This window comes from Penicillium canescens (genome assembly GCF_028828765.1).
Source record: "Penicillium canescens strain IBT 15451 chromosome Unknown utg000011l_segment0_segment0, whole genome shotgun sequence".
Taxonomy (NCBI): Eukaryota; Fungi; Ascomycota; class Eurotiomycetes; order Eurotiales; family Aspergillaceae; genus Penicillium; species Penicillium canescens.
In genome coordinates, this window is record NW_026703973.1 from 2,708,077 (window position 1) to 2,721,639 (window position 13,563).

General features: G+C 49.8%; 4 protein-coding genes across 4 annotated transcripts; 3 read left to right on the top strand and 1 right to left on the bottom strand.

Annotated features, from left to right (window-relative positions):
- Positions 1–150: 150 nt before the first annotated feature.
- N7446_013749 (uncharacterized protein) lies at positions 151–2,559 on the bottom strand (the record flags this gene model as incomplete). The annotated part of the gene is made up of 2 exons (XM_058522489.1): positions 1,235–2,559; positions 151–1,149 (listed from the first exon to the last, which is right to left on the bottom strand). Exons 1-2 carry the CDS (start codon positions 2,096–2,098, stop codon positions 151–153), a joined length of 1,863 nt encoding a protein of 620 aa, XP_058365966.1. The 5' UTR covers positions 2,099–2,559.
- A 374-nt stretch (positions 2,560–2,933) lies between these two features.
- Positions 2,934–4,771, top strand: N7446_013750 (cardiolipin synthase). Its single transcript, XM_058522490.1, has 5 exons — positions 2,934–3,318; positions 3,369–3,482; positions 3,564–3,883; positions 3,945–4,209; positions 4,516–4,771. Exons 1-5 carry the CDS (start codon positions 3,137–3,139, stop codon positions 4,643–4,645), a joined length of 1,011 nt encoding a protein of 336 aa, XP_058365967.1. The 5' UTR covers positions 2,934–3,136; the 3' UTR covers positions 4,646–4,771.
- Positions 4,772–6,043: 1,272 nt separating this feature from the next.
- atrF (ABC drug exporter AtrF) lies at positions 6,044–10,788 on the top strand (the record flags this gene model as incomplete). The annotated part of the gene is made up of 2 exons (XM_058522491.1): positions 6,044–6,729; positions 6,792–10,788. 2 exons carry the CDS (start codon positions 6,044–6,046, stop codon positions 10,786–10,788), a joined length of 4,683 nt encoding a protein of 1,560 aa, XP_058365968.1.
- Positions 10,789–11,370: 582 nt separating this feature from the next.
- N7446_013752 (M20 family metallopeptidase) lies at positions 11,371–12,633 on the top strand (the record flags this gene model as incomplete). Its single annotated transcript, XM_058522492.1, has 1 exon — positions 11,371–12,633. One exon carries the CDS (start codon positions 11,371–11,373, stop codon positions 12,631–12,633), a length of 1,263 nt encoding a protein of 420 aa, XP_058365969.1.
- Between the last annotated feature and the right edge of the window lie 930 nt (positions 12,634–13,563).

Consider the following 13,563-nt stretch of genomic DNA (forward strand, 5'->3'; position numbering starts at 1 on the left):
AGTATACCGTAAAAGAAGTAAGTAACAAAAGCCTCCCGAAAAATACAGATACAATCTCCACGCACATACGCGAGGACAACGCTGCGTCGCTAATGACAAATATGCTCCGTGACAAAAGAATAAAATCGGAAAGAAGATCAACATCTATACTCACTTCTCGGCCAAAGCCGCAAGCAAAGAAGTTGACAACGGCGAGTTAGCCATTCTCATAATCCGCCGATCACTATATCCGACACTGTTACCGGAACGGCTTCCACCACAAGCATTCCCAGACCCAAAAGCAGCATTCGCCCTTGAATTCCTCCGACAAGGCTGCAGTCTCTGTTCAGGAGTCGGACAGGCACCCTGATTCAAAGCCTGAGAATGACTCTGCCTCCTTGCTCGAGTCTGCAATTGCAGTTGCAATGAAGAGTCCGCATACTGTTCCCTTTCTTCCTCATCCTTTATTCCGTCACGAATCTCCTGAAGTGTGATCCCCGACCTTGGTCTTTGAGAACGGAGACTCTCTCTTTGTCGTTGTGGCGAGGGAGATGACAAATGACCAAAGTCATCCTCGTTTTCCAGCCCAGAGTTTGCTTCTTCGCCCAGGAAGACGTCGTCGTTATCTGTTGACAGGCCTTTTGTTCTGAGATTTGGATGAGGGGCGTTTCTCAATTGAGACTGGGGCTGTGGCTGGGACTGCTTTGAGCTTTCCTCTCGCCGCGCAAGCGGTGATGCACGAGGACTGCGTGTATTTTCGTACATGTTCATCTTGTGGTTGAGATTCGGGAGATGTGATAACATCGGGTTATCTAGTAGTAGTCTGATATTGAGGGTATTTGTTGCTGCCTCTGCTGTTGGGAGACCTGTCATATTGGGTGCTGTAGCTATGATAGTTGGAGTAGAGGCTCGGGGTGGAGGTTGATAATGGGGTTGTGTTTGGTTTTGGCCTTGGCCCTGGCCCTGGTATTGACTTTGGGTGTTGTTCCATAGCTGTTGAAGGGTTGTTTGCAGGAGGTTATTTTGTAGGGATAGGCCATTGTTCTGGAGGGAGAGATTGTTTGTTTGGTTTTGGAGTTGTTGCTGATATGGGTTAATGGAACCATATTGACCGGGATAAGGTTGCTGTGGTCTGTTTTCTGGGAACCCTGGGTCTACTGGGATTTGCATCTTCGTAAGGAGGAAAGATAACATTAGCCTTTCTTCCTCATTGGATACGTGGAATCTGCTGGTCAGCTCATGAAGTTAAACATACCTGACGGCTGAACTTCCTTCCAGGCATAGCAATGTAGTCATCAAACTGACTCTCAAGAGTAGCAAAATTGAATCCCCGGACTGGATCCACAGGTTCAAACCGCTGACCAACCTCCTGTTGAAAGTCGACACCCCGTCGAGGCGCAGGCTTATACGCAGACATATTGAGCATCCAACTCGGGTAACTCCCAAACCAAACATCGATAACAGGCTCGACCTCAATTGACAAAGCGAGCTGGCTATCAACCGTAGGCTTTTGAACCAACATGACGAAGGTGAACTCACGCGGTAGACCGGATTTCTGCAGGTTGTTCTCCTCCATGGACCAAAAAATCTCCCCAGCCTCGACGTCGAAACTGGCTCCATGTTGACTCTTCAGCGTACGCGCTGACCCTTGAATGCGCATCATCTCGTACCGTCTGTATCGGCTGTTGACACTTCCTGAGGGAATCACACTCGCGCTCACTGGCATTTCCGATATACCCAATGACCCTGCCAGACTGAAGGTCCATTCCATCGTCTCTGGAGACACAGTGCCGTAGATCAAACGCGGCGCATGCATGAGGAACCTCGGATTACCAGGCGGGTATCCATTTGGATAAAGAGGCGACCGAGACATCTCCCTCGACCCATGAACGGAGACCTTGATCGAGGCAGATTTAAAGCGATGAGAGAGAGTATGCGGCGAATGGAAAACGAACCCAATAGCGAGGAAATCAACATGATCAGCATCCTTGTCAGAAACGGAACTGCTCGAATAAAACCCGTGTTGCAGACGCTCCACGTGCGCGGTAATATATGCATCGCCCGGCAGATGGCGCTCGTAAATACAAGCACGGTTGATGAGGAGGCGTGGATTTGCCATGTTGGGATCGGGTGGCTTTTTTCCTTGGGAGGGGCGTCTTCGATGGAGGTTAGGGAGGGTGAATCTGACAGGCGCCCGTTTTGGGTGGTGTTGGTGTATACGCCATGTTGGGATGGCATCCGCAGTGCAACAAAACCGCTGGTCCCCGCTGAACGTTGTTGTTCGCTGTCCATCGGCTCTTCAAATGCACCGTTTTGTATAGTGTATACAAGTTGAAACTTACTGTACGGGCATATATATGATTTTACTAGACTACAGACAAGACCAGTTTGCTTTTTTTGTCATCTCTTGGCGATGATGTTTTCCCATCACCTGGAGTGTCAGGTGTGGGATAGGTGTCAGGTGAGCACTAGTCATATTGCTCACTGTGACGCGGCTCTAGGCCGTCACTTGTGAAATGATATTGTCATCTTCAAACAGTTTCAAGTTAAAAATTAGACACATCTGGTATGTAGTTTCACGTTTGTAGTTGAGTTGATGTCGATCCTTGGCGGGGACTGGGGAACAACATATCAGAACGGCCGGATTAACTATTCCGCCGGGCAGAACTCGACGCCTCGCGGTCTCCAAAGTTCATCAACGACAGGCAATGATTTAGAGCTCTCTGGTTCTGGTTCATTTTGCGTCTCGTGAAGGATCTCCTCTGCTGTTTTATTACCCTTGTATGTGTGCCTGATCGGGGTGCGCGACCCAAATTCCGACCTCGCCTGCTAACAACCGCCAGATTGTTCCCTGTACTATAGCATATACTGGTGTTTTTTGCGGCTCCTGTGCGATCAGCTTGTTTGATTTGTCTTATTTCTTTCCTTGAATCTGCACCCTGGATCATCGGGAACCCTCTTTAAACAGATCTTGTTTGTGCCTCACACTGCATTATCACCCGAATCCTGAAGTGGCATTGCATAGTCCAAAACCAACTGTGCATGTGCAAAGCTTTGATCAGAAGCGATTGTGATACTTGAGATTACCGGCTTCATTCTCTACCCGGCGTGTCGACACTTCATCCGTCCATCCAAATTTGTTTTCATCTGTGTCACCATGATCGCCTCATGTGCAGCCCAGCTGCCCCTTCGGGCAAGTCGGCAGGCATCTCAAATTTTGCTACGGGATACACGGATTCCCATCAGATCTAATGTGTTCCGGGCGGAGGCTCTTCAGAGAAGTGGACTCCACTGCATGGCCACAACCCGGCCTTCCACATTGAGCCAGTTGCCAACTGGGTACGACACGCCCTCTCATCTTCAACTGTACAATTTTAACCATTTCCCAGCGGCCTGAAGAGCCAGGTTTGTCTCCGGACCACCACCCTCATTCCACCATCATTCTTCGCCCAGCAAAGATGGTCCGGGTCAAAATCTCCAGAAGAAAACAAAGCCCCTGAAACGTAGGTGCCCAGCCTACTTCATGTCGCAGCACCCAACAGTTTCAACTGGAAAATTCATGGACCCCAACTAATTCGAGTCAGATCTGAGCCTCCTAAGAAAAAACCCATTCTGGCGCGAATCCCCCTCGCCAGCTCACACGAGAATATCTACACTGTCCCGAACATTCTCACTTTTTCCCGGCTACTAGCGGCCCCCTTGGTTGGGTATCTCCTGGTACACAACTACCACACTGCCGCGCTATCCCTGTTCGCATACGCAGGCATCACCGATCTCGTCGATGGCTATATCGCCCGGCGTTATAACCTCCAGACGGTGGTTGGAACCATCATCGATCCTATGGCTGATAAGCTGCTGATGACAATTGGAGTCGCGTGTCTGGCTGTTAACGGGTCTCTCCCTGGTAAGTCTCGTATTCGTGGTCGATATGGACATGCGCGGTTCTTATGTTGACCTTTACATAGTTTGGTTGGCCGTGATCATCCTCGGTCGGGATGTTGGTCTTGCGATGTCCGCCATCTACTACCGCTGGATCTCTCTCCCTGAACCTAAGACCATGGCCCGGTATTGGGATTTCTCGCTCCCCTCGGCTGAGGTCAAGCCTACTGAGATCTCAAAGATCAATACTGCTCTGCAGCTGGTGCTGGTTGGTAGCGCGATCGCACTGCCTGTAGTTCCCGAGGCGTTTGTTAGTGCTTGGCATTTGAGCGAGGCCATGACTGGATTCCAGTAAGTTTCTCTTTCGCTTCATTCTATTCCCTTTCCTTTTGTGTTGGAAAACCAGTCTCCCCTGGGCCAACTTAAGCAACATCAAGGCGTTCTTAAGTACATGCGACCACAGGGTGTGGAGAACAGGGCTTCCCGTCCGCTCAGCCGTACTTAAGCCACACGCCGGTGAGTTAGTAGTTAGGTGGGTGACCACTAGCGAATCCTCACTGTTGCATGTTCTTATTTTTTTTCGGGTCGCTCAAAAATGGCCTTATGTCGCGTTGCATCTTTCAGCATTTTATCATTTTCGTACTAACCAAAAATCAGGTACCTGGTCGCGGGCACCACCCTCTGGTCAGGTCTCAGCTACGTCTTTTCCAACAACGCGGTGAAGATCCTTTCCAAAGAAGAGATCCAGAAGCGCATCGCCCAAGCCGCGGCCAAGCGCAAGCCTTAATTTGGATATAGCATTTAACCTGAAAGAGTTAGAAGTGTATAGTACTAAATCCTGTAACAGGGATATCGCATATGAAACATCAGAATAAGCCCAACACCACCCTCGGTTAAAAATTTGTTCTGTATGAGTAGCAACCCAAGTGATATGCCCGATGTGTCTCACCGTTCATCGTACGTACATATATATAACTTACATGTCGGATGTAACACGAACATGTGAGATATCTAAAACGTGGCATGCAAACCAGATACAGTCAGCACAAGCCATTAGAGTGGAGACCTGCAGCGCTATGTTCCAGACCGATTCGGCATTTAATGAAAAATGGGAACACAAGAACCCGACAAACTAAGAAGAAGGCGGCCTAATGGCCATGGTTCAGGGCTAATGAATACTTAAGCCGTATAAGCGCACCATAAGTGATTTCCGACATCTAGTGCCGGCGGAACTGCCCGTCCACTAGCCAATTTCTCGGGTGAGCAAGTCATGTCGGTTGTCGGTATGGGCCGCAATACATATGTAGTAGATGCGATTACCAATTATGTGGGATGCCACCGGTCTCGGTTTGGCCGATGTGGATCGGTCAGATCTTAAAAGTCGCCGAACTGCAGGTTTATGAACGGGTGGAAGTATAACTTGAGTCAGGTTTGTGCGGTGGCGAACCGCCTTGGTGGGTGGACTTAGTCAGGTGCACGGACTTATATTACTCACAATGAATCACCATTGTGCATGATGGTCCCGTACAGTACTCCTAGGTCCATATATCAATGCTAAATCGTATGAAATGCCAAGAAATAGCTAATATTAGCTCGATTTCCAATCAAAAATTACCAATCAAGGGACTTACAAGGTAATTAGATGTTAGCGGAATATAAAAGCCGATGTTTGCATCTCTTGGCGGTCAGCACGATAAGATAGGAATGGATATTCCGTCGAGATGACAGATTAACAGCCAATGAAAAGTCAGTATGCACGCAGAAATGGCCCACTTTCATTTGATCGGGTAAAGTCCGGGAATTAGTCTAACTCCGGCGAAAATTCTTCGATGACGCCCAATGATTAACCCTGACTCATGCACTCCACTATAGCTCTGTGAATGTAACGAACGTATATCTTCTCCCTGATTCGACGGTTTCACCGTTCTAGAGCCCACATGTCTGTCTTCTTCGTCCTGTTTTGGTGTCTTACAAATCGATCTCGGAGTTAATGGCGATTGGAAAAAAGCGGCCACTTCTTATATAACCATGCGGAACGTCCATGGACTGTGTCTGAATTGCTTGTTAATCACTCTCCACTCCTTTTTCTTTATTTCATTTCTTGTTCCCGCTGTATATACCCTAATCAGCATCTCTAATATCATTAATCTGTCATTGATTGCCTGAGAGTAGAGACCAAGGCGACATGGACGCCGATTTCCGTGCAATGGACTCTCACCAGGAGCACTCGGTGTCCGAGTCCAGGACTTATACTTCCTCTGCCCAACACTCTAGTTCGAATGGACAGAACTATCACAACGAGTCCTCCGCCCAAAACTTTGGTTCCAATGGACAAAACCACCATACCGAAAACTCCGAGGAGCCCTCCGAACAGTCCGCCTCTATCGAACAGGTCAACAACCAGACCGCAGAACCCATCAAATTGACCTCCACCTCCTCATCCCTGAGCTCATCTCTTGCAAGCGAAGATGGCCGCTGGGGTGAGCAGGAGAAGGGCGAGCCTGTCTCCCGCCGCGGCGCAATGGAAGACCTGGAGGAAATGCGCCGCGAACTGACCCGTCTCAGTCTGCACCGCACCCGGTCGACCACTAAGAGTGCCCGACGCCTGAAGTCACGCACCAGCCGCCGCGACGAGGAGAAGGGCAAGGAGGAGGAAAGCGAAGTCGAGACTGAGGACTTCGATCTGGGTGAGTTCCTCATCGGTGGTCATCTGGAGCGCCGGACCACCGCCGGCGAACCCGCCAAGAAGGTCGGTGTGGTCTTCAAGAACCTCACCGTCAAGGGTGTCGAGACTGGCGCATCGTTTGTGCGTACTCTCCCCCACGCCGTGGTGGGAACATTCGGTCCGGATCTGTATAACCTCGTCTGCCGGTTCGTGCCGCAGTTGCGGTTCGGCAAGAAGCCCCCGTTCGTGATTTGATTCATGATTTCAGCGGTGCGGTGCGTGAGGGTGAGATGATGCTCGTGCTGGGTCGTCCTGGGGCGGGTTGTACCACTTTCCTCAAGGCCATTGCCAATGACCGGGCTGCGTTTGCTGGTGTTGAGGGTGAGGTCAGCTATGGCGGTCTCTCGTCTGAAGATCAGAACAAGTACTTCCGTGGCGAGGTCAACTATAACCCGGAGGATGATCAGCACTTCCCTTCTCTCACTGTCTGGCAGACTCTGAAGTTCTCCCTCATCAACAAGACCCGCAAGCATGACCGTGAAAATATTCCTGTTATCATTGATGCCTTGTTGAAGATGTTCGGTATCAGCCACACCAAAAACACACTTGTTGGTAACGAGTACGTGCGCGGTGTGTCGGGAGGTGAGCGGAAGCGTGTCAGTATTGCCGAAACCCTGGCCACCAAGTCGTCCGTCGTCTGCTGGGACAACTCAACCCGCGGTCTGGATGCCAGCACCGCTCTGGACTACGCCAAGTCTCTACGCATCATGACAGACGTCAGCAAGCGCACAACCTTCGTCACTCTTTACCAAGCCGGTGAAAGCATATACGAGCTCATGGATAAGGTCATGGTCATCGACGCCGGCCGTATGCTCTACCAAGGTCCCGCCAACGAGGCCCGCCAGTACTTCGTCAACCTCGGCTTCCACTGCCCTAGTCAATCCACCACTGCCGACTTCCTGACTTCCCTCTGCGACCCCAACGCCCGTCAGTTCCAGCCCGGCCGTGAGGCGTCTACCCCCAAGACCGCCGAGGAACTCGAGAATATCTTCAAGAACAGCGCCTCCCACAAGTATATCGAGGATGATGTTTCCAGCTATGAGAAGCGTCTCCAAGATACCCAACAGGAGGATACCCGTCGCTTCCAGTCGACTGTTGCTCAATCGAAGAGTAAGACCGTCTCCAAGAAGTCGCCGTACACCGTCTCGCTCGTGCGCCAGGTCATGGCCTGTGTGCAGCGTGAGTTCTGGCTGCTGTGGGGTGACAAGACGTCTCTCTACACCAAGTACTTTATCATCATCTCTAACGGTCTCATTGTCTCGTCCCTGTTCTACGGAGAATCACTCGATACCAGCGGTGCATTCTCGCGTGGTGGTGCTCTCTTCTTCTCGATTCTGTTCCTTGGTTGGCTCCAGCTGACCGAGCTGATGCCTGCTGTGACTGGACGTAGCATTGTTGCCCGTCACAAGGATTACGCTTTCTACCGTCCGTCTGCTGTCTCGATTGCCCGTGTGGTGGTTGATTTCCCGGCTATCTTCTGCATGGTTGTGCCGTTTACGATTATCGTTTACTTCATGACTGGTCTCGATGTGGATGTTTCCAAATTCTTCATCTACTTCCTGTTCGTGTACACGACTACTATTTGCATCACTTCGCTCTACCGCATGTTCGCTGCCCTGTCGCCGACCATCGATGACGCGGTTCGTTTCGCTGGTATTGGACTGAATTTGCTCATTATCTACGTCGGCTATGTGATCCCCAAGCAGAGCTTGATCTCTGATTCGATTTGGTTCGGTTGGTTGTTCTATGTGAACCCGATCTCGTACAGTTACGAGTCCGTTTTGACGAATGAGTTCACTGGTCGTAATATGGAGTGCAACCCATCTCAGTTGGTTCCTCAGGGCCCTAATGTTGACCCGCAGTACCAGGGCTGTGCTCTGACTGGATCAACTCTTGGTAGTACTTCTGTTTCTGGATCTCAGTACTTGGCAACCAACTTCCAATTCACGCGTCACCACATGTGGCGTAACTTCGGTGTCATCATTGCCTTTACTGTCCTGTACATCCTGGTCACTATCTGGGCAGCTGAGTTCCTCTCGTTCGGCGGCGGTGGTGGCGGTGCTCTGGTCTTCAAGAAGTCTAAGCGTGCTAAGAATATCGCTGCTCAGACTACCAACGGGAACGATGAGGAGAAGGTCGCCAACGCCACCGACAATGCCGCTCTCGCCCAGGGTAAGGGCTCTTCTGGTGAGGATGCTGCTTTCAGCCGTCTTTCCGAGAGTGAGCGTTGCTTCACCTGGCAGAACGTTGAATACACAGTCCCCTACGGAAACGGAACACGCAAGCTTCTCAACGATGTCAATGGCTACGCTAAGCCTGGTGTCATGATTGCTCTGATGGGTGCCTCCGGTGCCGGGAAGACTACTCTGCTGAACACTCTGGCTCAGCGCCAGAAGATGGGTGTCGTCACTGGAGAAATGCTCGTCGATGGCCACAACCTTGGACCTGACTTCCAGCGTGGTACTGGTTTCTGTGAGCAGATGGATCTGCACGATAACACCTCGACCATTCGTGAAGCTTTTGAGTTCTCTGCGATCCTCCGCCAGCCCCGTGAAACTCCACGTCAGGAGAAGATCGAGTATGTCGACCGTATCATTAACCTTTTGGAACTTGAGGATATCCAGGACGCCATTATCGGCTCTCTCAATGTCGAGCAGAAGAAGCGTGTCACCATCGGTGTGGAACTTGCAGCCAAGCCCAGTCTTCTTCTGTTCCTTGACGAGCCTACTAGTGGTCTCGACAGTCAGGCCGCGTTCTCAATTGTCCGATTCCTCAAGAAGCTCTCCCAAGCTGGTCAAGCCATCGTCTGTACCATCCACCAGCCCTCTTCCATGCTCATCCAGCAATTTGACATGATCCTCGCCCTGAACCCCGGCGGTAACACGTTCTATTTCGGCCCCGTCGGCAAGGAAGGCGCCGCAGTGATCAAGTACTTTGGCGATCGCGGCTTCGTCTGTCCACCCTCCAAGAATGTCGCCGAATTTATCCTCGAAACTGCCGCAAAAGCAACCCAGCGCAACGGCAAACACGTCGACTGGAACGAAGAATGGCGCAACTCGGACGAAAACCGTGCCATGCTGGCTGAAATCGAACGCATCCGCACAGAGCGCAGCAAAATCCCCATCGAGCAATCAAACGGCACCCAAAACGAATTCGCCGCGCCAACCTCCACCCAAACAATCCAACTCACAAAACGTCTCTTCCTCAACTACTGGCGTGACCCATCCTACTACTACGGCAAACTCTTCGTCAGCGTCATCATCGGCATCTTCAACGGCTTCACCTTCTGGATGCTCCCCAATACAGTGGCATCCATGCAAGACCGCATGTTCTCCGTCTTCCTAATCATCCTAATCCCGCCAATTGTCCTGAACTCCATCGTCCCCAAATTCTATATCAACCGCGCCCTCTGGGAAGCCAGAGAGTACCCGTCCCGCATCTACGGCTGGGTCGCCTTCTGTACAGCAAACGTCGTTTGCGAAATTCCAGCAGCCATCATCTCAGGTCTGATCTACTGGCTGCTGTGGTACTACCCCGTCGGCTTCCCAACAGACTCCTCAACAGCGGGCTACGTCTTCCTCATGTCAATGCTCTTCTTCCTCTTCCAAGCATCATGGGGCCAATGGATCTGCGCCTTCGCGCCCTCCTTTACAGTCATCTCGAACGTCCTCCCCTTCTTCTTCGTCATGGTCAACCTGTTCAACGGTATCGTCCGTCCCTACGCCAACTACCCCGTCTTCTGGAAATACTGGATGTACTACGTTAACCCGACTACCTGGTGGCTGCGTGGTGTCCTCTCTGCCGTTTTGCCCGCTGTCCAGGTCGACTGTGCGACCCAGGAAGCGACGCATTTCAATCCCCCGCCTGGTCAGAGTTGTGAGGCTTATGCTGGTGACTTTGTTAGTCAGCTTGCTAAGGTTGGGTATCTGGTTAACCCTGATGCTACATCTGATTGCCAGTATTGTCCCTATAAGGACGGGTCCGAGTACATGGCCAATCTGAATGTCCATGCTGGTGATAAGTGGCGTTGTTTTGGTATCTTCTTGGCTTTTGTTATTATTAACTGGGCTTTGGTTTACTTCTTTATTTACACCGTTCGTGTGAGAGGTTGGGGCTTTGGTCTTGGGTACCTCTTTGGTGGTGCTGGATTGATTGTTGATCGTGTTAAGGGTCTGTTCAAGGGGAAGAAGAGTGAGCAGGCTTGATTGGTTTTTTTTTTTTTCTCCTTTTTATTAATTTTTTCCTTTTTTTGGTTCATTCCCCCAATGTCATGTTTAATATGCATTTACATGGAGCGTGATATTCAGCTGGTGAATATTGGATACATTGGAGCTTAAAAGCATACATAGCACAATTAATTACAGAATGATTTTACTTCCAAGTTATAGCACATTATTAATTCACCCGATTATTCTACATTACCATGCTCGATCCTAGCTGGTGCTTGAAACCTGTTTGACAACATTCTACGTGATGCTCACATAGACTTGAAAATCTTTATCCGGGTTCATAACCTGAAATCAGAAGGAGAGCATTGTACATTTTCTTCTCATTATATATGTATGGATGGATGATTGCAGCAAAGTATTGGAAATATAGTCTAACTGGAGTTCTTCTCCGGAGACAACCCTGAGACGTTGGCTGTACGCATCAATGAGTCATTATGAATGGGGTTAGTCTAGGGCAGGTGTACCCCGCGCGGACGCCTAATTGGATGACTAACTTGAAACATTATAACGAAAACTAGGTAAAACTCCATCCTCGTTCCAATTTGCGCATCCATCAAAATGGCCCGAAACTTATCAGATATATTAAGCACCGCCTCGTTGGACTTGACCCCATACGAGGCTCTCTACAAGCATTTCCATGCAAACCCGGAGCTCTCCCTGCAAGAAAAGGCAACCTCAGAAAAGATCACATCCATTCTATCCAACCTAGGGCCCTATGAGATCCACACAAACATCGGCGGCTATGGGCTAGTAGGAATCCTCAAAAATGGCCCGGGAAAAACAATTCTCGTTCGCGCCGACATGGATGCTCTGCCCATCAAGGAACTCACAGGCCTCCCATATGCGAGTTCAGTGACTATGCGTGATGGTGATGGGACCATCAAGCCAGTTATGCACGCCTGCGGCCATGACATGCATATCACCTGTCTCCTTGCAACGGCTGAAACACTCGCGAGGACGCAGGATTCCTGGAGCGGGACTTTGATCGTGCTCTTCCAGCCGAACGAGGAACGAGGCGGAGGCGCACAGGCAATGGTTGATGATGGACTCTATTCCAAGATCCCCATGCCAGATTATGTTTTCGGTCAGCATGTCATGAGAATGCGTGCTGGGGCTGTTGGATCGCGGCCTGGAACGATTATGGCTGCTGCAGATAGCTTTAAGATTACTCTGTTTGGTCGGGGTGGCCATGGGTCTCAGCCGCATCATACAGTTGATCCTGTGCTTCTTGCTGCGCATGTTGTCGTGAGATTGCAGGGTATTGTGAGCAGAGAGGTTGATCCCAGTGATCTTGGTGTTGTTACTGTTGGCAGTTTGCAAGCTGGACAGACGGAGAATGTTATCTCGGATAGGGCTGAGATTGGGATTGATTTTAGAACTGTCAAGCTTGAGACTCGACAGAAAATCCTTTCTGCCATTCAACGTATTGTTGAGGCAGAATGCGCTGCTAGTGGATCACCGAAACCGCCGGTCATTACTCCGACTAGGCGGTTCCCGCCTACTACAAATGATCAGAACGCTGCTTTGCAATTGGCCGCGTCATTTGGAGATCATTTCGGGGAGGCCTTTGATGGCGATACCCCAAGGACCAATGTTAGCGAAGACTTTTCTACATTGGGTACTTCTCAAGGTCTTCCGTGCTCCTTCTGGCTATTTGGAGGCATTGACCCGGTGCTTTGGGACAAGGCCCAAGCAGATGAGGCTCTCATGGCAGAGATTCCTGGCAACCATTCGGCTTTGTTCGCGCCCGTGATTCAGCCAACCATGAAAACAGGCGTGGATGCGCTGTGCCTTGCAGCTTTGACATTCTTGAGAAAGTAGCTATCTGCAACCCCAATGGCTTTGTCTGTCTATCTGGTTACAATAAAGAAAAAGCCGCAGTACCATAGTTCGCGTAGCTGTGAAGATATATTTTATAAAGACTATACAATAGCCTTCTTGCAATAGTTACTCGGAAAGATATAAGCATTTTTATATACGATATTTCGCTTTTAATTACGACATTATTATATCTTTTCTGAGTTATAAAAGTAAGACATAGGGTAATTAAGAATATGTAATCCTTGACCCTTCTCTTATTATATCTAGTAACCCTACTAGATTGAGTCTAGAAGGGTGATTGTAGTTATCGAGTACGCTAGATAGTCGACCCTAAGACGATTCTAGTGCCTACTCGAAGAAGCGTAGCTAAGTGTAAAGAAGAGGGGGTTCTACTGTTTGCAGGATAGAGCCTGTCAACTAGGTAAGATGAAGATGCCTGGAAGCGAACAATATATTGGAGGAATACAGAGACTGATTCTTGGAGAACCGCTGGGTTCTCCGGAGCAGATTATTTAACATGGGGGATTAGCGTTACGGTGAGCCAACACTAACGTGTCGACACCTATATGGTGTCGATCCTCTGGGAGTGCGAGAGATCTGTGCATGGCTTCTGAGGATTCCGTTACATTGATCGGGCCGATTGACTAACTCTAACGGCTGGACCAAATTTAGTGTCTCCAAGACGGCCAGTTTTTCTTGTACCAAGATACTGCTCTTTAGTCTAGACACAGGGAAATCGCAGATGATGATGTAGCTCTTTCCCGTTATATAGAACATCTTGGGGGATGGGTAGCTTCTGTGGATCTAAGGAACAGGGACACCTTACTCAGAAGGCCAAGTGTTAATATCAGACCTACATTACTGGTTGCAGACCCATTGATGACTGCGATCAGATGATTGGCATCTATGGAGGTCATAGCTCAAAAGGCC

Excerpts from the sequence above, each read along its gene's own strand:
- N7446_013750 (XM_058522490.1), top strand. The coding sequence starts at position 3,137 with ATGATCGCCTCATGTGCAGCCCAGCTGCCCCTTCGGGCAAGTCGGCAG. Across the intron at positions 3,319-3,368 it reads TTGAGCCAGTTGCCAACTGG|CGGCCTGAAGAGCCAGGTTT; the intron begins GTACGACACGCC and ends ACCATTTCCCAG. Across the intron at positions 3,483-3,563 it reads GAAAACAAAGCCCCTGAAAC|ATCTGAGCCTCCTAAGAAAA; the intron begins GTAGGTGCCCAG and ends AATTCGAGTCAG.